The sequence below is a fragment of the Melopsittacus undulatus genome, chromosome 2 (genome assembly GCF_012275295.1).
Source record: "Melopsittacus undulatus isolate bMelUnd1 chromosome 2, bMelUnd1.mat.Z, whole genome shotgun sequence".
NCBI classification, from domain to species: domain Eukaryota; kingdom Metazoa; phylum Chordata; class Aves; order Psittaciformes; family Psittaculidae; genus Melopsittacus; species Melopsittacus undulatus.
Genome location: NC_047528.1, coordinates 92745829 through 92766272, shown reverse-complemented (window position 1 = coordinate 92766272; position 20444 = coordinate 92745829). Strand labels below are relative to the sequence as shown.

The 20444-nt window shown below is 47.3% G+C and overlaps 1 protein-coding gene across 5 annotated transcripts in view; it reads right to left on the bottom strand.

Annotated features, from left to right (window-relative positions):
- RUNX1 (RUNX family transcription factor 1) overlaps positions 1 to 20444 on the bottom strand; it is a 171610-nt gene that overhangs the window by 74566 nt on the left and 76600 nt on the right. For 4 of the 5 annotated variants that reach the window (XM_031051404.2, XM_031051406.2, XM_034060087.1 and 1 more), the window contains exon 3: positions 777 to 1030. In XM_031051404.2, coding sequence (XP_030907264.1) covers positions 777 to 1030 — 254 coding nt within the window. Of the gene's footprint in view, positions 1 to 776; positions 2800 to 20444 lie in introns of those variants that run through there. The other variant, XM_005151667.3, reaches the window with a different exon arrangement.

Here is a 20444-nt window from a genome sequence, read left to right as displayed (position 1 = left end):
TGAGATCTACTATTCTTTTAGAAACATCCAAAAGAAGCAACGTGTGTTTTCCGCAGAGCTCCTGGCAGCCTGGCCCCGACCGGGACCTGGTAGTGCGTCCGCGGTGGGGGGCGGGTGTCAACACCGGCGGGAGCCCCGGCAAGGCGTTGAGCCGCGGGGCTGCCCGCAAAAGGACCCGCCGCCACTGCGGGCGACTTCTGGGGGAGCCCGGGGCTCCTTCAGGTCCGGGACGCCTGCAGCCTCCTGCACCGTTCTGCGCCCTGGTCCCTAGGACACCCAAACTCGTCGGGCCTTGCCTTTCGCCTTATCATTTTTTCTCTCTCCAGCTGAGCCGCCTTTTACTACCAAAGTTATGAATGAGCAGCAGAGGGAGGCAGCAGAGGGGGAGCCCGCCCAGCCCACTACGTGCCCCCGCTGCCGCCGCTTGCTGCTGCCCGGAGCCCGGGTGAGAGCCGCGCCGCAACTGGCAGCGACCGCGGAAGGAAGAATGGGAAGGCAGAAGGAAAGACAGAAGGAAGGACAGAAGGAAGAACAGAAGGAAGGACAGAAGGCGGGAGATGCGGAGCCAGCTGCCACCCGCCGCCGTCCCCGACGTGTCCTCTCCGGCGCAGAGAGCCATCCCTCCCTGAACCCAGTTGGAATACGGGTTCAACCCGGGGGATGCGCGCCCTGTGCCCCCCAGCTTGCCTCTCCCTGCCCTCCCCGCCACTCCTGTCGTCCTGTCGTGTTCCCCCCCCCCCCCCTTGAATCGCGATTTTGGGAGCCGGAGAACGTACCTTGAAGGCGATGGGCAGCGTCTTGTTGCAGCGCCAGTGGGTGGGCAGCACGGAGCAGAGGAAGTTGGGGCTGTCGGTGCGCACCAGCTCTCCCGGGTGATCGGCCAGGACCTCCACCATACTGCGGTCGGCGCCGCGTAGCTTCCCCGGCAGCGCGCCGCTGTGCTCGGCGCCGGGCAGCGGCAGCGGCTCGGTCATCTTCCCCGGGCTCAGCGTGGTGGAGGGCGGCGTGAAGCGGCGGCTGGTGCTGGTATCTACGGGGATACGCATCACAACAAGCCTTTTGAGTAAAAGACCTCCACAGAGTTTTTACAAAACAGCGAAACGAGCGGAACTCTTCAGCGATCTGCTCTCTGGGGACCAACATAAACGGATACAGGCAGAGGACCCGGGGGAAACTTGTTTCTACGCCAGTCCCCAAAGTTAATTTTTTGCTGAAGGCGGCTGAGATAGCGAGCGCGCCGAGACTTAACTCTTGGCTTCCTGGCGCGGCAGAGCAGATCACATTAATCCGATAAGTGAAAGGGGGGTCGTCCTTGCGGGGCTCTACCGCAACGCCAGAGCATCTACTCTGTGGCCGTGGCGCAGAAAGTTATCGGGGGACAAGCTCCTTTCAAACTCCCAAGTACCGTGGAAAAACTTAGGCAAGTCACATACAAGACGTGGTCAGAAACACATGCAAAGCCTGGGCTTCCCAGGGAGTCAGTTGCCTATCAGTTTCTTCCAGGTGATTTCTCTGCAGTCCCAAGAGAAAACGAAATACATCAGCGTCTTCCGTAGGCAAAAGTTGCTCTTTAAGAGAGGGAATTTCGCGGTCAGTCTTCAGAGAAGGCGGTAGGCGAGCTAGACTGCCTGATCAAAGGTCAGCTGGCTACGACTGCATCTATATATTCACGTACACACACGCCCGCGCACACACATATACCGTACTTCATAAAATATTTACAATACAATCTGTAGAGAATTTAAACACAACAGGAATCCATTAATGTTCTCTGCGAGACTTTTTTTTTTCAAGCAGCCTTGAAAACGAGCTTCAGTAGTTTGGTTCGCGGTGCTCTAAGAGTAGTCGTGTCATGACCTTTCAATCATCTTTGCGCAAAAAAGAAAACAAAAACGGAAAGCTCAGTGCATGGTATTCAAGCTTTAAATCTGTCTTTGCACTTGTCTTTGGTGTAACGTCTTTCATCAATTTAAAGAAAGGTCGCAGCCGATCTCAAGCTCTGAGGCTGAAAGGTCCACAGCTGAAACGTGGGTTTGGGGATGTTGGTTAAATTGTGGGTTCTCTCTGTGGTTTTGTGTGTGCAACAGCGCTCTCTCTCTCCCACTCACGTCCTCCTCAGCAGTCAGACCAACAGTCTGCAACAACTTCGGCACTCATTGCCAATTCTTTTTTTTTTTTCGGTATCTGAGGCAGTCTTCCTCTAATTCGGCCACAGGAACCGGCTGCTTAACAATATTTTAACCGCAGCAGCAGGTGGAAGGCTGCTTTCGGAAGCATGGCTTTTCCATCGGCCGCCTCCGGCCAGCGGGACGGCTACTGCCAGCCTGCGTGGAGAGCCCCCGCGCACACACCGAAAACCAAGAGCAACCAACCAACAACAGCAGTAATAAAACCCCAACCCGATTAAGGGAAAAGAAAATAAAACAATACCAAAAACCCCAAAACCACTACTTTGAACGAGTGAAAGCTTTCCTTCCGCAAAAGAGGAGGTGGCGGCAGGCGGGCGGTGGAGGAGCCGCTCACCCTCACGGAGACGGAAAGAAGCGGGGAAGACCAAAGCCCCCGAAGTTGCCAGCCAGGGTTAGAAGTGACAGCCTCCAGCCGGGACGACAGCTCAGAGGAAGCCTATTTCCAACAGCGGAGAGGTCTCGGGTCTTCACGTGAGCCTCAGGGAACGCAGCCTTCCTGCCGCCCGCCCGGCCAACCACGGCGCCCGGAGCTCCGCCGGGCCGGGCCGAACCGGGCCGGGCTCTGCCGCTCCGCTTTAGGCCGGGCTGGGGACCGCCCCGTGCCCCGCTCCCGCCGCCACCGCCGCCGCCGGTATGAATGGAGGTGGCCGGGAGCGAGTCGGCTGCGGCGGGCGGAGTGCGGAGGAATGTCATTCCCCCGGCTGCTTTGCATACGGGGAGGGCGCCGGCCAATCACGGCTCTTTCCGGGAGCAGCCAGGGCGCGGCCGCGGCCAGGGTCTCCTGGAATTGGCGCGCCCGCCGCCGCCGCTACCGTGGGGCGCGGGGGGTGAGCGCCGGGTCGGCGGGACGCCGCGATCACCGCAACCAAGCCCGCGGGAGGGAGGGAGGGGGAGAGGCCGGCTGCGGCTCCCCGAGCCCACCGCAGCTCCCCGAGCCCACCGCAGCCAGGGCGCTGGCTGCGAAGCCCGACGAGGCCATGTGCAGGATGCTCCGCGACTGCGGTTTGCCAGAGGGGTGCTTAGGGGAGCCGGAGCGACCCGCGGCTCTGCCTGCTTCTGGTGCAGGTCTCGCTTGCTCTTCACTTGCGGACCACCAGTCCCTGAGGAGCGGCCCGTCCTGCAGCGCCGCAGACGCCGCACCCCGCCGGGTAGCCCCGCGCCCCCTCCGGGAGAACTCCCGGCAGCGTTTGCTCCGGGGCTTTTTCTCCCCGCTCAGGGGGAACACCAGGGCCAGCGGCCACAGAGGAGGCCGCCGCCGGGCTGGCGTCTCCCTCCCACCCTGATGCTTCCCGTCCCCGGACAAGGATGTGGCCCCGAGGAGCGCCCATCGCCGCTCTAGTTGTTGGGGCGGCCGCCGGGCCCTCAGCCCCTAGAAATTCCCCCCTCCCGACACAGCGCGGCAGAGGCCGGGCCGGCGGGCGGGCACCTCCGGGCTGGCGGCTCCTGCCCCACTAGCCAGCCTGGGCCCGCGGAGCCGGTAGCGAGGATGCTGGGTGGAGGCGTGGCTGTCCTTTCGGGCAGGGTTGGAGTTGGTTTGTTTTTTGGTTTTGGTGGTTTTCTTTCTTAGTTTTTCGTGTCGATCGCGGACGTCGTGGGCTCGCCTCTGGCGTAACCCAGGCTGGGAAAGGGGCGATCCCGACCCGGTGCCGCCGTCGCGGCATGCTCTTGGCCCGGGTTCAGGGTTCCCTCCGTCAAACTTCCCACCCCTCGCCCCCCCACGTGTTGCCTCCTCTCCCCGCTGCGGTCCCGCCGTGTGCCGGCACGGCCGCCCCTCCCCAAGGCCACCCGCAGGACGCCGCCTCCGCCAGCTCAGCAGCCGCGGCCGCCGCGCTCCCCCGGGGACAGCGGGCTTTGAAGGGGAGCGACAGCAGCTGCGGCGGGGCGGGGGCAGAGCGGCCGTGGGGTGGGAGCTGCTGCCGAGAGGATCGCACCCGGGGAGCCGGGCTGGGAAAGGACCGCGGAGAAGGCTGGGGCTGCTGCCCGCCGCTGCTGCTGCCCGCCGCCGGGCCTTGCGCAAGGGGGCTGCGGCCCCCGGGGAGGCCCTCGGTGCAGCTCTGCAGCGGGGCCGGTAGAGGGGGCCCGCCGCCCGCCGTCAGCACGGCGCAGGGCACCTGGGGGTTGAGAGAGGCCGTGGGGCGACCCCCGGGGAGGGCGGTCGTTGCCTGCTCGGCCCGCTGCGGCCAGCGCGGCCCTTCCCCTCCAGAGCCTAGCGGGCTCTGCCGTCCCGGCCCGTCGTATCCCTTGGGACGCCGCTCCGAGGAGAGAGCTGCTTTGAGCGGCTGCTGGCCGGGAGCCCCCGGCGGCTTCCCCACAGGGGTGCGCAGGGCTGGTCTAGGACAGGACGTCTGGAATCCTCGAGTTTGCCGACACACTTGCTTTGGAAACGCTCTGGAATTAGGGAAACCGCGTTTTGGCACACCGCGACCTGCGAGCTCCTGCATGTACGCTACAGGGCTGACACGCAATTACACCGCAAGCGGGCTGAGCGCCTGGGGTGCCTAGAACCTGGCTCTTGGCTCCCTGGAGCCGGCCGCAGGTAGAGGGATGCGCTGCCGACAGGGCTCCTTGCGCCTAGACCCGAGCAGCCAAACTGAGTTCGGGGAGCGGCGCTGCCGCTTCCCACCAAATTCTGGGTACAAGTGTGTGTCAGGTGTAAGGTTACTAGCACACCTTCAGTGCGGGTAAGGAGCGCCTGCCCCTCTGCGTGAGGGTGCAAGGCTTCTGCTGAACCTCCTCTGCCCCGGTTCCCTTGAGGCGGCGCCGAGTCCCGAGCTGCCCATCGCAGGGCTGTTATAGATTCATCCTTGCATCACCCTCGCGTCATCCCCCTTTCCCCTCTGCCAAAGGACGCGGGTTCTTAGTGCCGTCCCATCCCTCTCCCTAAATCGCGGCGGTGGCAGCGGCGGAGCCCGACGGAGCTCAGCCCGCTCTTGTACCCCGCTTGCAACGGGTCTCCGTCTTAAACAGCCGAGCTTCGTACAGAAAACTTTCTATTTAACACCAAATTTCTATGGTTTGTGTGCGGTTTTCTCTTTCTCTCTCTTTTTTTTTTTTTTTTAATTTCAGTCTCTTGTACTGTTCCTGCTTTCCTGCATGAAATTTATTCCGGAATTAAATTATTAGGGAGAAGTTTCTATTTTAAGGAAAAAAAATAATCATACAGACAAATGGGTGTTATAAACGACAGTTTAAAAGGCATCTGGGGTATATTAGTGGCCGATAACTTTTTACGGGCACTGTAGAGATAAGAAGAGTTACTTTACTGATGTACATACATCTATATACATCACCTAAAATGTGTAAATGCGCATATAGTCTTTGGTTGGTTTTGTTGTTTTTTTTTTTTAGTCAAGAAGTAGGGTTTAATTTATGTTTAAATTAGGGTATGTTGAGCCGAATTTCACTCGCTGTTTTTCATCCCGTCTTAATCTGAACTCCTTATTATAAATACAAAATAAACCTGTTTTATTACACACGTGGATAATCAGAAAGGTGCAAAATACCACGATTTAAGAGAAGACACAGAAAATACTACATCCTTCCAGTTCTCTGTAACTGAGCAGCATTATCAATGCTGAGATGAAGGACGTTCATGTAGACTAAAGGTGACAGTATTCTTTTTTAACTACACAGAAGGCAAGCTTTTGCAGGTAAGTAAGAGAGGCTGGACAAGGAAATACTGTGACGAGGATATTTTGATGCAGATCGAGCTAAATATTTTACATGCTTGTTAACATTAACTATACGTGGATTGTTGGTTTTGGGGGGGTTGCCTTTTCCCTCGCCAGCTCTATTTAGTTAGTTTAGCTAATTCAATTTATCGTCTTCCTCCTAATACTATTTTTGCATGACAAAGAGAGGAACTCTCATAGGATTTTACTGTCCCCTTACTACAATCGTGCAGGTACTCTGGAAGAATGGGAATGAATGAGTTAAGCAGGTTGCTGGAGTATCGGTGATAAGCCAAAGTAAGGAAACGAGGCAGGGTATTTAGAGCTGATGTTTCTTCTCACATGGCAAGGCTTTTTAACATCCCTGACTCTACAAGTTGCTCTCGAACAGTCATGCTTTTTTTGTAGGAATCCTTTTGGAGAGCGAATTGCAACCGGTGTTATAACTTCACCAATTCACATTCAGCACTGCTTACATTTGTATTTTGACATCAATTTATTACAGCCGTAAACAAACCACAAGTGAATCTCTATCTACCTTGTTTTGCCTCTGTCGTACAGGATTACTCGACCACAAAGCACCGACCTTTTTACATAATACAGTTAAGCAAAAGCTTCGGAAATATGAGAGGGAGCAGCAATTTAGGGATGAATTTTAAACAGCCTAAATTGCAAGGGTGAATTAGAGCCTGAACGCAATGCAAGTTCCCACTGCACAGGTAAATACACCCTGGCCAAGTAGCAGCAATGGACACTTGTTTACAAGGGTTTGGATTTGTGCAGGACAGGAGAAAACTTGCACAAGGCAAGCAACAAATCATTTTGCTAAAGGAGAAAAAAATGCAGACTGTAATAGTGATGGCATACGGACCATGTGAGCACAAACTGAGAGAATTGGCTACAGACCCTAATCTTGCCCGCACTTAGAAACATGCCCAACCCTATTCTTAGCAGCGTTTCTGCTGAATGCAATAGAAATCTCTTTGGGGAATGCACTTACACATACACTTAATTGTTTGGAGCATCTGGGCTTAAGGTGGCATTATTCAGTGGGTCAGCTCCTATCACTTGCACCTGAATTAATTGAATATATGTCCTAAAATGTTTATAGTGGTGTAAGTGTGCCTTGTTGCTACTGGTGATGAACCTGTGTTAATGCCTGTGAATGAAATTTGTATGATCAGGCTTCTGAATTGCACCTGCAAATATTTGTTGAATAGCATTTACCAATGTGGATAATGCCACTGACTGACCTTAAAAAAATTGCTAGAGTAAATTACTTTTGGACTACAGGAATAATGACATATTGCACAGAGAAAAGTAGTCAGTAAAGAAAACGGTAAGATTCTCCTTAATTCCTGCAGTGATCTTCCACACACAAAGAAATGTGCATATTTTAGCCTGGTGAGTAAAGTTCACGTATGCTGCCACCAAGAATGAGATGTGAGATGGCCAGTATGATGCAGCGGAAACGTGGCCAGGACTACACAGGTATTGGTGTCTTGACTTTCCTCTGTTTCAGGAAAACCCCTCCAGGGATCCCATCTTTGATCTCTGTTAACTGATAGAAGGTTATTTGCTCTGGAAGCAGGGAAACTGGCTGCAGCTCAGTTTATGCAAAGCAGAGGTGCTGTGAGGAAAGATGAAATAACATATTCATTTGATATCTTTAACCTGGGCATCTAATTACTTGTGACCCAACTTCACCACTGAAAAAAATCCCAAGGACTCTCCATCCTCTTTAGGACCTCTGGGTGATAACAGTGATCAAAAGCCTCTCTCATTTTTCCTGGCAGAAGCTGAGAGCCTTTTTCTTTTCAAATAGGCAAATCCATGCTCTTGTCACTCACAGTATTTTAGAAGGTAGACACAACTCCTGTTTTGAAGACATGGGGAATGATTTGCCTGAATAGTCAGCATGTTACCAGAAACATACATGCACATACATGGACCTACATATGAAAAAAGCTGTCTTTCACTGTTTTACCTGCCTCATCATTCAGAAACTGCAACCCAGAGAGCTGCATCTCTTGTGGCTCAAACTATCAACTGGTGGCAGCAATGGGCAGGAAGCAGGGTACACCTCAGGAGGAACAATTTGCAGGAGAGGCTAAACTGTGAATTTGCATCCAGCATTAACCCCAGCTGGTCCTCCTAGGGTTTGCTGGGTCAATGGAAAGAATGAGTCAAATCACCAGCCAGAGGATGAGCTCACAGTGGGACAGAGCCCTAATAAGATGAGCTGTGAAACACAATTCAGCTGACTCTTCCTAACAGCGTGAATGCAAACTCAATGCCCAGCAATACGATGTGCCCAACTATGTGAGTGATGCAGCACCTCACCAGTGCCACCACCTCTGGAGACATTTCTCCACAGCATCCTTCCTCCCCATTTCCCCAAGGGGGACATTCAATAATCATGAATTTACTGCAGCAGCAACCCCTGTTGATACTTCCCCCTCCCTTATTCCCCTTAGTCAGGCCAGCTCAGCTCTTCTGGGAGGTTTGTTAAGGGCCAAAGCCAAGGCTTGGCTCATTCTTTGCTCACCTGCTGTATGTGCCAGCATAAGGTGAGCAGTGTATGCTTGCTGCTAGCACACAGATCCAAGGGCAACTGGCCCAGACACAGGGAAGGGGGTGCCTCTCTCCTCCTCTACTTCACAGGGAGCATCCCAATCTGGCTTTAAAGATATTCATTAGAATATGTCCAGTAAGACAGCTTTCTCCATGGTCTTACACAGCTGTTGGTAAACTTGTGGGTAGGATTGGAGACTGGGTTAAAGTTTCCACTGTAAAATACCTGTCACTGGTCTGCCTTGTGTATGCTACCCACGAAAGGGGGCACTGTGCAGTCAGGGTAACATTTGGGTAAGCAGAATAGGCTATCTGGAGGTACAGAAGCAAAGGGTCCTGTCTAGAGCTGAGGAATCACCCAGTCTTGCTTTCTCAGCACTCAAATCCCAGGGGGAACAACAGATTTTGTCCTAGCCACTGTGTTTCTGGTTGTATATCAGTGAATGAGAGAGATTACAGAGGAGGGCAGCTATGGTGATTAAGGGTCTGAAAGGAACTACCTATATGGAAAGATTAAAGGAATTAAATGCATACATATAATTTGGAGCAAAAGGGAAGCCAAGGGGACAGCATGACTGTGGTTTACAAGTACATGAAAGACAACTATGAAGAGAAAGGGGAGGGAATGTTTTCATTAGCTAAAAATGATAAGACAAGAAATAACAGATGCCAACTGAAGTAAAATGAGTTCAGATTTAAGAGCAACGTTGATCCTAAGATCAAATAGGCAGGAGGATATGCTCCCAGGGAAGCTGCAGATTCAACATCACTTGAACTTTTCATGTCAGAGCTTGACAAGCACCTTGGAGGGGAAAGTTTAAGAAACAGTAGAAGCGAAGCCAAGAAGCACCAGGATGTACCGCATGACCTAGAAGCCCGGATGATTTTGAGGCCATTCTAGAGGGCTGCAGAACAGAGAGACACACAGACACTCAGAGGTTTTGGATGATTTCTTTCTCCACACAGATTAAAATTAAAAGCGGGGTGGGGGGAAAGCTAAGTGAGGAAAATTAGTCATTTAATATAATTCTGCTGTGGCTAATCCCTAGAGCAGAAGCCAATTACATGAAATACTTAGGAGTATGGGGTGGAGAAGGGAATTGTTGAAAAGCTGCCATCTGGTATAAGAACTTGCTGGTTTGGAGTCTTAAAAAATACGCATTGTGTGCCATTATACTATGCTCATTACATGCCTAGATTAGTGCAGATAACATCACCCACACCTAGTATTTTCTGTGGCATTTTAGGTACTCAGGTTCACATCATAACAACCTCCAGCACTAATTGTAACATTTGGGCTTTTGATCTTCTGTTCTGGTAGGAGCACTACAGATGCCTCATACCAGAAAAATGGGGAAAAAAGTTAGAAAAAGAAAGAACTCTGGCTCCTTTGGTTCAGGACATTTAAAAGAGGCTGCAAATCTGACCCACCTTGACAGCAGGAAAACACTGGCATGAGGAGGATTCTGCAGATAGCACAGAATTAATATAACTACTTATATATTAGTTATATGAATAGTTATTAATATAACTACTTATATACTTATATATCTATTAATATAACTATTAATATAGCTACTCCAGACCCTCGGAAGGTGAGGGCATGCCGGCAGATAGGAACCACAGCTCAGCTGTCAGCTGGCCCTGAGTGGTCTGGAGAGCTCAGTTCATACTGGAGAAACACTGATGGCATTTTGATTTATGCCAGTTGCTGTGCAGGTAGGCACAGACTTTGCTCCTGCAGTTAGTGGTGACAGACTTGACTGAGATTCAGGTCACTGAATGTACTCAGCCTAGCAAAAATAATTTACTATAGCTGTGGTGCCAATAGGCAGAATGTAGTGATAGCATTCACACTGTGTTTGATCCAAATTACTTAGTATGGGTTTGCCTTTTTTGGAGTCAGTTGGTTTGGTTTTCAGTCCAAATTAAGTATGAATTATAAATGATTGCAAAAGTTCCTACAGGGTCATAAACGGGAGATTGAAAGCCTTGGTGTACTCTTGGAACACAGCTCCTTCCCCAGGCACCCCCACTGCACTTTACTGCTGACCAGGGAAGTTCTGGGACATCATCCATGGCCTCTTGACTCTCATTCTGCCAGTAAAAAAAACCTCAATTACATGAGAGTTCTCTGACATAAACATTGGTTTTCTGCAAATAAATAAGAGATAGAAAAACTTTGTACAGAAGCCTAAATCACCACTAACTTTGGCCCAAATTTGAGACAGTGAAATTAAGACAGAAAGAGTTTTATATCACAAAGTGTACTTCCATTATCCTTCTGCACAAGGGATTTGTTGTTCAGGTCAACAAGTTGCAGAGATGCTTTGATTGTAAGGAAGAGGGGCTCCTGACAGCATAACAGAAAGGAAGAGAGATGGTTTCCACATGAGGCTTCCTCCCTCCCAGGCTTGGCAGAAGGAAAGTTGTAGTCTTGCAACACTGGATGCTAACTGCATCCTTTTTCTTGTTCCTATGCTATTTTCATCATTTAGAAACTGTGACATACTTGAATGATGAAACAAGAAGTTTCAGAAGGAAATGATAATCTTATTCCCAGTATGACACTGTGATGCTGAGATACTTCATTAGGAAATGCACTCTGTGAAGGGATGGCTTTTCTCTGCTCTTTCTGTCTCTTCCTGCCTTTCATCTCTTGTTTTTAGGGGTTAGGATGGGTTTTATTTCTCTCTGTTTCCCCTTGTTCCATCACCCATTGGTGATTGGTGGTGGGGTAAATGCTGGTAGCTCATTCACTGCTCATGTGGGAGTACTCCATGCAGTGAGTTTGTAGAGCAGTTCCAGTAGCTGCCCAACAAACTGATGGAAATGAAAGGACTGGGATCGCATTCCCAAGGGATGTAAGCATAGGGGTTTCTGTGAGAGGCTATTGCGGTTCAAGCTTCAAATTTCATTTGACTGGATGAGACAGAAACTGCCTTTCAGTCTCACATCCAGTTTGCTACTTCAAGTACAGCAGATGGTGTGAAATAGAACTAGTTTACTTTGATATTTTTGCAGCCCTCCAGGAAAGGGAGGCAGTAGCCTTGCCATGTGAGCTGCAGCAGGAGTTGCCATGTTTTAGAGAGGGATTCTCTGGGAGATAGATTGTTGTTCCAACCCAGAGAGTCTCCTAACACACAGCTAACATGAAACCTCTTGAACATGAATCTCAGTGTGATTAGGAGTAGTAAATCCCAGGTACCTTATTTCTGTAGGAGGCACAGACAGAGATTTGGTTAGAAGATGTTACTCATCCTGTACTAGGCTTCTCCTAACATGTCTCAGATGACACAGCTGGTCTCAGCTGCACGAGGCCCTGCGTGTGCCCCAGTCAGCAGCTGAGCCTGGTCCACATCTCTGTGCTCTGCACTGGCCAGCACATTTTACGTTTAACCCTCCTCAGCACAGCTATGACTTCATACACAAAACAATGACTTAATGCAGAAAAGGATTCTGTTTCTGAGCTGTCAGGGGGATCATGCCTGGGACTTGCACCGCAACATCCCTTCATTGAACCAGAGAAGGAAGAAGAAAAGCCTGACTGAGATGCGAAGGCACTATTAACCACACTCCGCACCACTAATGCATTCTTGCAGCCACAGACAAAGCCATAAGTTAATCTCCTAAATTGTTTCTTCTCCACTTAACATCCCACCTGCACCTGACTCTGCCTGTGCTTAGTTGGTCTGAGCTTGGGTTTGCTAGTGTCAGCCCTGTACCAGCTGCCCAGGACCCAGTGGGGAGCAGCTGTCCCATACTGGCCAGTTTATCAGCTGTAGGGTGCATGGGCTAGCAACTGGAAAAGGTTCATGTTGTCAGACACTCTTGATATAGACCTTATTGACAGAAATGCAAATAGAAAAATATTTAGATCATTTAGATCATTTTGATCCTGATTAATAATAAAAACTCCATCTGAAAAGCCTCTTACTTCTAAGGCAGCACCAGCATTTGCTACATAGACACATATAATCTTCTGCTGAACTCCTAGTAAAATGAGTTTTCAGTTTTAGAATGAACATGTGCTTATGAGACAAGGACTAGGAAAGAGCAGCATAGAATCATAGAATAGTTAGGGTTGGAAAGTACCTTAAATCTATTTCCCACTCCCCTGCCATGGGCAGGGATGTTTTCTGCTAGACCAGGCTGCTCTTATCGCTGTGTAAGGTTATAGTTTTTCTTTTGGTTTGATAATATAAATCTACTGGAAATATCTAGCACAGGTGTGTGTGTGACATGCTTTATGTAGGATGCACAGTCCCGGTGTTGCAAGACCTCTCTGTGTTAATGATGCTTCAATATCAGCTGCTCAGAACTATATGTAGATGCTGAATGTTACTTGTTTCTAACGACTAGTGAAAGGACATGATGCTCAGCTGGTCTCACTGGCAAAGCAATGCCTGTGCCAACCAGCTGATGGTGATGCCTGTGTATAATAAGTGAAACTCAGTCTTTGAATGTCTCTGTGTATCTCTTCCCTGGGTTGCCCTAGGGTTTATAAATGACAGCTACAGCTAGATATATCGCCCTTCACTAAAATCTTACATGATATCCTTGGTGGCACAAGCAGGGGAAGCGGGTCTGCAGGCCAAAATCTGTGTTCCTTTCAAGATGTGCCATCCCAGGGGTTTTATTTTTGTTAGTCTAAGGACTAATTTTTTTCCAAATTATTTCATTTCTTTTCCATTTTTTTTTTCAGTGTTACTTTCCTTCGGTACTGCAATTACAGTCTAACCATGAAACTGGTTTGCAATTTGATTATTTTAGGGGACACTTAAGCTGGTGTAAATGTTTGCAGGAACTGTCTGTGGCAGTCAGTTAAATGAAGACATTTCAAGACATTCATGCCCATGATAGGGTATTCGGAGCCCCTTTACAGACCTCTGTGAAGATCTTCTGGTGGCACTGGACCTATCCTTAAATTTCTAAGGATAACTCAAAACAGGTCTGGATACCCTAGTACAGCAGTACTAGGGATGGGCTCATTTTTAAGGTATAGGAAAGGCAGCTCATTCTTTAGTCTCAGCATCACTGTCTGTGTCACTCTCTGTCTCAGTGTCACGAAGATCAATCCCTTATCAGCATTGTCCCTCTTTAAGCTGCTGTTCCTTCAGCTCTCTGTAGCCTAAATCCTCATTTAAATCTAGTGTAAATTCCTGCTTCGAAAAGCAACCTCCAGGCAAGGTATGACAGTATGCCTCTGCTCAGATGGGTGGGCAAACCCCAGTCCATGTCCAGTGTTGATCAATACTTCACTCTGTGTGGACACCTTTTGTGGGGCACAGCAGATTAATGCCATTTGGATGGATGGGGCAAAATGACTGCTTAAATTGTACGGGAAAGTAAAGATCACCTCTCCACCAGTGAGTGCAGGGGAGGTGGGGAGAGGCTTCCTGGAGAAGTCATGGGGCTCCCTCCTTGCAAGTCCTAGGACGTGGTTGGATAGATGGCCTGGTTTCATCTGGGATAGAGTTAATTTTTTTCACAGTAGCTGTGTTTTGGCTTTAGTCTGAGAACAATGCTGATAACACACCAATGTTTTAGTTGTTGCCAAGTAGTACGTACCCTGATCAAGGTCTTTTCAATCTCTCATGCTCTGCCAGTGAGGAGGGAGCAGAGACAGGACAACTGACCTGCACTAGCCAAAGAGGTATTCTATACCCCTATGGAACATCATGCTTGGTATAGAAACAGGGGGGAGTTGACCAGGAGGGGCCAATTGTTGCTCAGAGATGGGCTAGACATCAGTCAGCAGGTGATGAGCAATTGTATTGTTCATCACTGTTGTTTGTTGGGGTTTTTTATTTTGCTTTCCCTCTCTCTTTCTCTTTCCTAATTCCCTTTTCTTTATTGTGAGTAGTAGTAGTAGTATATTATACCTTAATTTAATTATTAAACTTCTTATCTCAACCCATGGCTTATATCTTTTTCTGATTCTCTTCCCATCCCAGTATATGTGTGGGAAGTGAACAAGTGGCTGCATGGCACTTAGCTGCCAGTTGGGGTTAAACCATAACAACTATCTCTTGCATAGCTGGTGTAGGGCACATGGGCTCCACAAGGCACAGAGGGATGGCCTCTGTTCATTAATCATTGGGATCTTCCCTCTGGCAGCCACTAAGCCAGAGGGGGTGTCAAAGGCATCCCTGAACCTTATGACCTGCAAGCATGGCAGGTATGATGGGATGTGACAGGACATGAACAGCCTCCTTCTCTGTGCTTTGCCTTCCATTGGAAAGAAGACTGATGTGTGAGTGCCCAGTGGGAGGGCTGTGGGTGTCTGGACAGCCCAGCCACCCGTGTGACAGGCAGTAGGTCTGCCCTGAGCATCAGCTTTGGCAAAGCTGGACCTCCTGAGTCTGCCCTGCTACAGGACTTGTGGCCAGTTTGGGAGCAGACTGCTGCTCCCACGGAGGCTGAAGGCAGTGTTTCCAGGGCTGTCAGTCTGGCATCATTCACCACCAGTAATTGGACTTGAAACAGGTGCAAATAATTGCTTCAAAAGTGTCCCTTTGTTTTAATGGAAATCATCACTACTCTTCTTGGGTGGTTTTTCTCTTAAGCACTTTTAATTTACCAGGTATGACATCTGCTGCCTTTGATCTCAACCACAGATTTCCCCAGGTCATAATGAGGTGCAACTTGGTTATCAAAGCCTCCGCTCCCACTTGTCTGAGATGAAATCTGTGCTCCAGCAAGAGAACAGAGTGCGGTTTGGGGAGAGGGAAGGGAGCAGACAAGGTGAGTCAGGTCTCCCTGCCTGTCCCAGGTGGGGATGCTGAGGAAGCCTGCCACCCTTTGCCTCTTCCCTTTTGATGCCTCCTGGTCCCCTGGTAATGATGCTGGGCTTGGACCACCATAGGGCTGTCCCCCCATGTCCTGAAAGTGCCGTGCAGTAGGATGATATTTAGCAGGGTTTAAAAAAACCTGATGCCTCCCATGTTCCCTCAGCTACGAGGTCCTCCATGAGCCTGGTTTTCTGCTTACTCAATTCTATCTGTGGGGCCCTGATTTGTGTCGGGGTAGGTGAGAAGAAAAGCTGTATTTCCATATCTTTAACATCAGTCTTGTTACAAATGTGCCCTGAAATATACCCTAACCTTATGGAATATTCAAGAGCATGAAATATTCTTTCCAGCAAGTCATAATAAATGACTCCCTGAATACCAACTACAATGCACAACTCTTAAAAGGAAATTTGCTGTAGAGTGAACAAAGCTTAGCAAGATTAGCTTAAGATCTTATTTGTCTACTGCTTTACATTTACAGATGTTGCACATGATACCCAGTGGCACAATGTGCTGCCTATGAATTGGCAAGTTCTTTTTAAAGAGAACAGAATATTTTAATCTGTTTTTCCTCTAGTTCATTTGCACAGTTATGAAATTAGGGACTGTAAATGCCATAGCTTTAGCTTTGTTAGGCAACAGACATGTAGCAATATGTTTAAACCGTTCTTAGCCAACACAAAGCATTCTTGCATGATTTTTTAGGTGTGAATTACCACCACTAAATCAAATCTGCACATGACAATATTAAACAAAGGTAGTCTAGTCTATGCACTGCACAATAATGTCTCATAACGTTGATTTAACATTCTATTTGTCTACCACATCTTTGGTGGCCTGCCGACACCTGCATCTGTTAAAAGCGGAATCTAAAATACAGCAAATGTTTCTAACTTGAAGCTTATACTTGTCCTGGGTAGCCAGCTCTGGATGGCCCAGATTGAGCAGGGGAATTGGACCAGATGCCTTCCAGAGGTCCTTTCCAATCTCAGCCCTTCTGTGATACTGAGATCGTTCTGTAATTTGCTTCTTATTCCATGCTCTTAAGCAATTATGAAATTAAGATACTGATTTATCAGATGCTATGAAAAAGATAACCACCAAGAATCCCTGTGACTTACAAAGCAGAAAGCACCCTACAGACATCAAAATTTACCCTAAGCATGTGTCATAATACCCCAGACAGGTCAGAAAAATAATGTCTCACTGTTTTCCCTGCTTTTGAAAAGCCTAATAAATCACCCAGCCATGTGGCAGGCTTTTCCAGCACTTGCACTCTATGTGAAGCTCTACAGAAGCAAACCAGGGAAAAGCCAGACTTGTCCCATGGGCATGGCACTTGGCTGCTCCTCTGACAGTCACAGCCTGCACATCACTTCTCTCAGCACTGTTAAGACCTCAGTGTCAGGCTTTATCTAGTGCTTGTGTATATTGCAGAATGATTCAATGCCATCTTCCCAAGCTCTCCAGAACAGAAACAAGTGGTGATCCTCTCAACTTGACACTGATTTAGGAATTAGTGGAATTCAGAGTTCAAGTGGTTCATGGACTATAAATCAGATGAAAATTTGTCCCTTCACCTAACTGCAAATGGAAACATTGCTGCAGTTAACGTTAACAGCAGCTCCCTGAGGAAGGTGCCATGTCAACTTGCTAAAGGATGGGATAGGAGAAGAAAAGTGAAGGAATCCTTAAGTAGGAATGAAAAAGAATAGGTTTTCCTTTCTTCATTCCCAACTTTCATCCTTTTGCCTTCATTTAATCTTTTAAAATCAAAACCATAAAAAGACTCAAAACTTTTTTATAAAGCTCTTTTGCAGACAGATATCAATTTGTTCAGTTCAGTAAATATTTAGCAGAAAAAGAGTCACTACAAACAAAGCTTATCCCAGAATTATAGAACAGAAACAAATTTCAGAGTATGCCAAATATTAAAAAGAAAATAGGATGCATTTCTTTCTGCACAATGTGCAAGATGTGCCAGGGATGCTGGAAAAGGCAGTCCTGTTCTCTACAGATACACAGCAATTAATGAGTGTTCTGTTAAAATTCCTATTATTTTATCTAAATTACCATTGTGATAAAAAGTTATGTTTGGCATTCTCATGGGAAAATTTTTACTCCATGGTCATTTTTGAGGGATTAGAAACTCATCAAGCATAATAGACTGAGACTTTAGTTTGTATAAAAGAGCATCATTAGTTATCATAACCCTGGGACTCAGACCAATTGACAAAGACCATTTGCATTATCTGGTTCTCTGTGATCACTTTGCTATTGCAAAGCTGCAAACCGTCGAACATTAAGTGACATGGGAAGGGCATCTCCTTCCACCATCAAACTCAGCAGTGCGATTCACTCCAGCTTTGGTGGCACCCCCATCCCCTGTATTTGAAATAAAAACTGTTTTGGAGTATTTCCTCTGAAGAAACTGATTCAGTTAAGAACACTTGCAACACACTTATCAGGCTAGTGAAAGCCCCATACGTATTCAACTGTCTCATGGAAGTTAGTGCACACGTATGCACACAGTGAGAGATTTCCTTATTTTTCTCCAATAGAAATCTGTTCCTCTAAACAGGTTTTTTTTTTCACCCAATACTTTCTATTATTTTACAATCAAGATTTCTATTTCATTACAATGCAAAGAAAAACTTTTTTAAAGGAAGATAAAGAAGTCATTACCAAAAAAGCCAGTTGCTGCTCTGTTTTTCCTCATCAGGTACATGGTCCAGGATAGAGAAGACATACCAAACTGCCCGTGGTTCATGTTTAAGCTTATATGAGAGCCAAGCAGTGGATAGACACTGCAAAACACCAGCAGAAACTAAACAAGACAAGGGGAGAGCTCTTCCTTTTCACTTCACTCTTTCTCTGCCCTAGAGATCATTATTTAACATGAGCAAATTGAAAAATGACATGCAGCCATACTTAGTACGTGGTTTTTTTTCTTCCACTAACCAAACTCACATGAGACTTCCCATCTTTCTCTCTCTCCTCTCCCTCCCCTCCTTTCTCTCTCTCTTTTTTTTCCTTTGCCTCAGGCATTTATAGGCTAGTAATTTTCATTTAGCTTCTCAGATGATTTTTCTCTGCTCGATTAGAGTGGAAGTGGATGAAGATTTAAGTTCAGAGTTTTGCTGTTAGAACCCGGGTTGGGATTGCTCCTGTTGTTTCAGCTGATGCATTGCTTCAAAGGTGCAGGGGTCTACTACCAGTAAACAGAGTAATGATATGGAGAATGATTCTTTCTGCAGACTTGCCCTGCTCAGAGTATTTTGTAGACACTAACACCAGACAGTGGTATCATGAGAATGCCTCAGACTATAAGGAGGATATTTTTTTTTTCCAGTAAATACACGGGACAGTTCAAGCTCAGACTCTTTCCCCCTGTACATGGGAATAATTCCAGGGACATCCATGGGATGGGAATTTTGCATGCAAAACAGTAACAGAAGTTGGTCATTGTAAATATCAGTATCTGCAAAACTTGAAATGTCTTCTGTAGGGGAAGTGATATACACCTCAGTTCTCTGGCATTTAGGAGGAAATAACCCTTCCTAGAAGTGTGTGAGTGTACAAATACTATTTATGTATGAGCCTGTCACATTTGTCACCAAGTGTAAAATTCAGCAATTTCATAGGAATTCATAGGTCAATAGATACATGGATGAATGGAGAAAAGGAAGGATAGACAGGTAGAGAGATTTACAAAACTATTAAACCAAACTCCAGAGTTTAGTCCAGCTGTTTTACAAGGCATGCTGAATGCTGCAGTCACTGAACAAGCGCAAAAGGCAGCTGAAGGACAACCAGAACCTAGCTAGCAATGGAGATTTACAGAGCATCTCTTGTACCACAGCAGCGTAAAGGCTCTGTGCCCTCAATGGCCCACATGGTGATCACCTCCCTCTCTGTTTCTTTTTTTTTATTATAAGGACAGGAGTCTTTGCTGAGATATAAAAATTATTTCCTCTACTTTTGCACCTCTTCTTTTGTAATCCGTTTCTCCTCCTAGATTATGGAGAGATGGCTGTAGACAGTGGTAAAATGAAACAAAATCAAGTAAAAGCAGCTGCATCTGAGTAGACAAAAAGAAATATTGCCAAATGCATAGCTGATATGTGGGCTTAGTTTATTTTGGGTTTTGTTTTTTTGTTTGTTTTCTTTTGGTTTTTTTTTGGGGGGCGGGGTATTGTGTTTTCCAGATTCCTGGATGGGACGTTTTCTAGTGAGAACAGGGAATGATGCATGTGGAAATGAGAGACTGAGAGGTTTACTAAGGATTTGCTGCTGGCCAAATGTCACATTTCAAGTAAGGACCACTGGTAGCATTTTAAGTATTATATTATATAAAATGCAAAAATCTCACTTTTCAGCATATGGCTACAAACCTATAGTCCATACAAACACATCAACACATGCAACGTTGCCTATGAGGAAAATTTTGCATATATTTAATATGTTCCAGGAACGACTAAAGCTGGGATCACAGGGATTGTTGCACCACAGCCAGTATAAAAGGAACAATGAAATAAAATGGACTTCTGGGAACGGCTAATCCAGAAACTGTTTGGGGCTGTTAGAATGTTGTTCTTGTACCAAACAGGAAAACAATAAGTGATATGTTATTTCCCTTTCTTAACACTGATTGAGTAAAGGAGAGACCTGCACAAGAAATATACTCCTTTCCCCAAGGAAAAGAATGGAAAAAGAGAGAAAAAAAAAGCAACCAACAATAGGAAAAACCTACAGAAAGACCAGTGACATGAAATGAAACAGCACAATATCTCCTGCTCTAGCAACTCTTACACAATCCTGGGTTATGACATTATTCAACTGCCACAGGAGGACCTAAGGCAAATGTTTCATCAACTGCACAGCAAGATGTTTCCTGGGCTTTGCTGACAGTGGTTCAGCAGCAATGCAATAGCCCCTCTGTTACGGGGCAGATAAAGCACCCCCCACTAGCTGCTATCTACGGATGCTAACTCTACAGAAAAGGTTCCTTCTTTCCATTCCTCTATATAGTGTAATGTTTGAGCTTTTGAAATGTACAGATCTTTAGCCCTTGTCTCCCTCCTGTTTCTTTTTTTATTATCAGTTTTCACCTTCCTTTTCCTATTGCTTGTTGCCCATCTATCAGAGTGTGAGCAACTTCTGGGCATTTACATAAAGATAAGCAATGGTGGGGCTATGCAAGATACATGCATGTT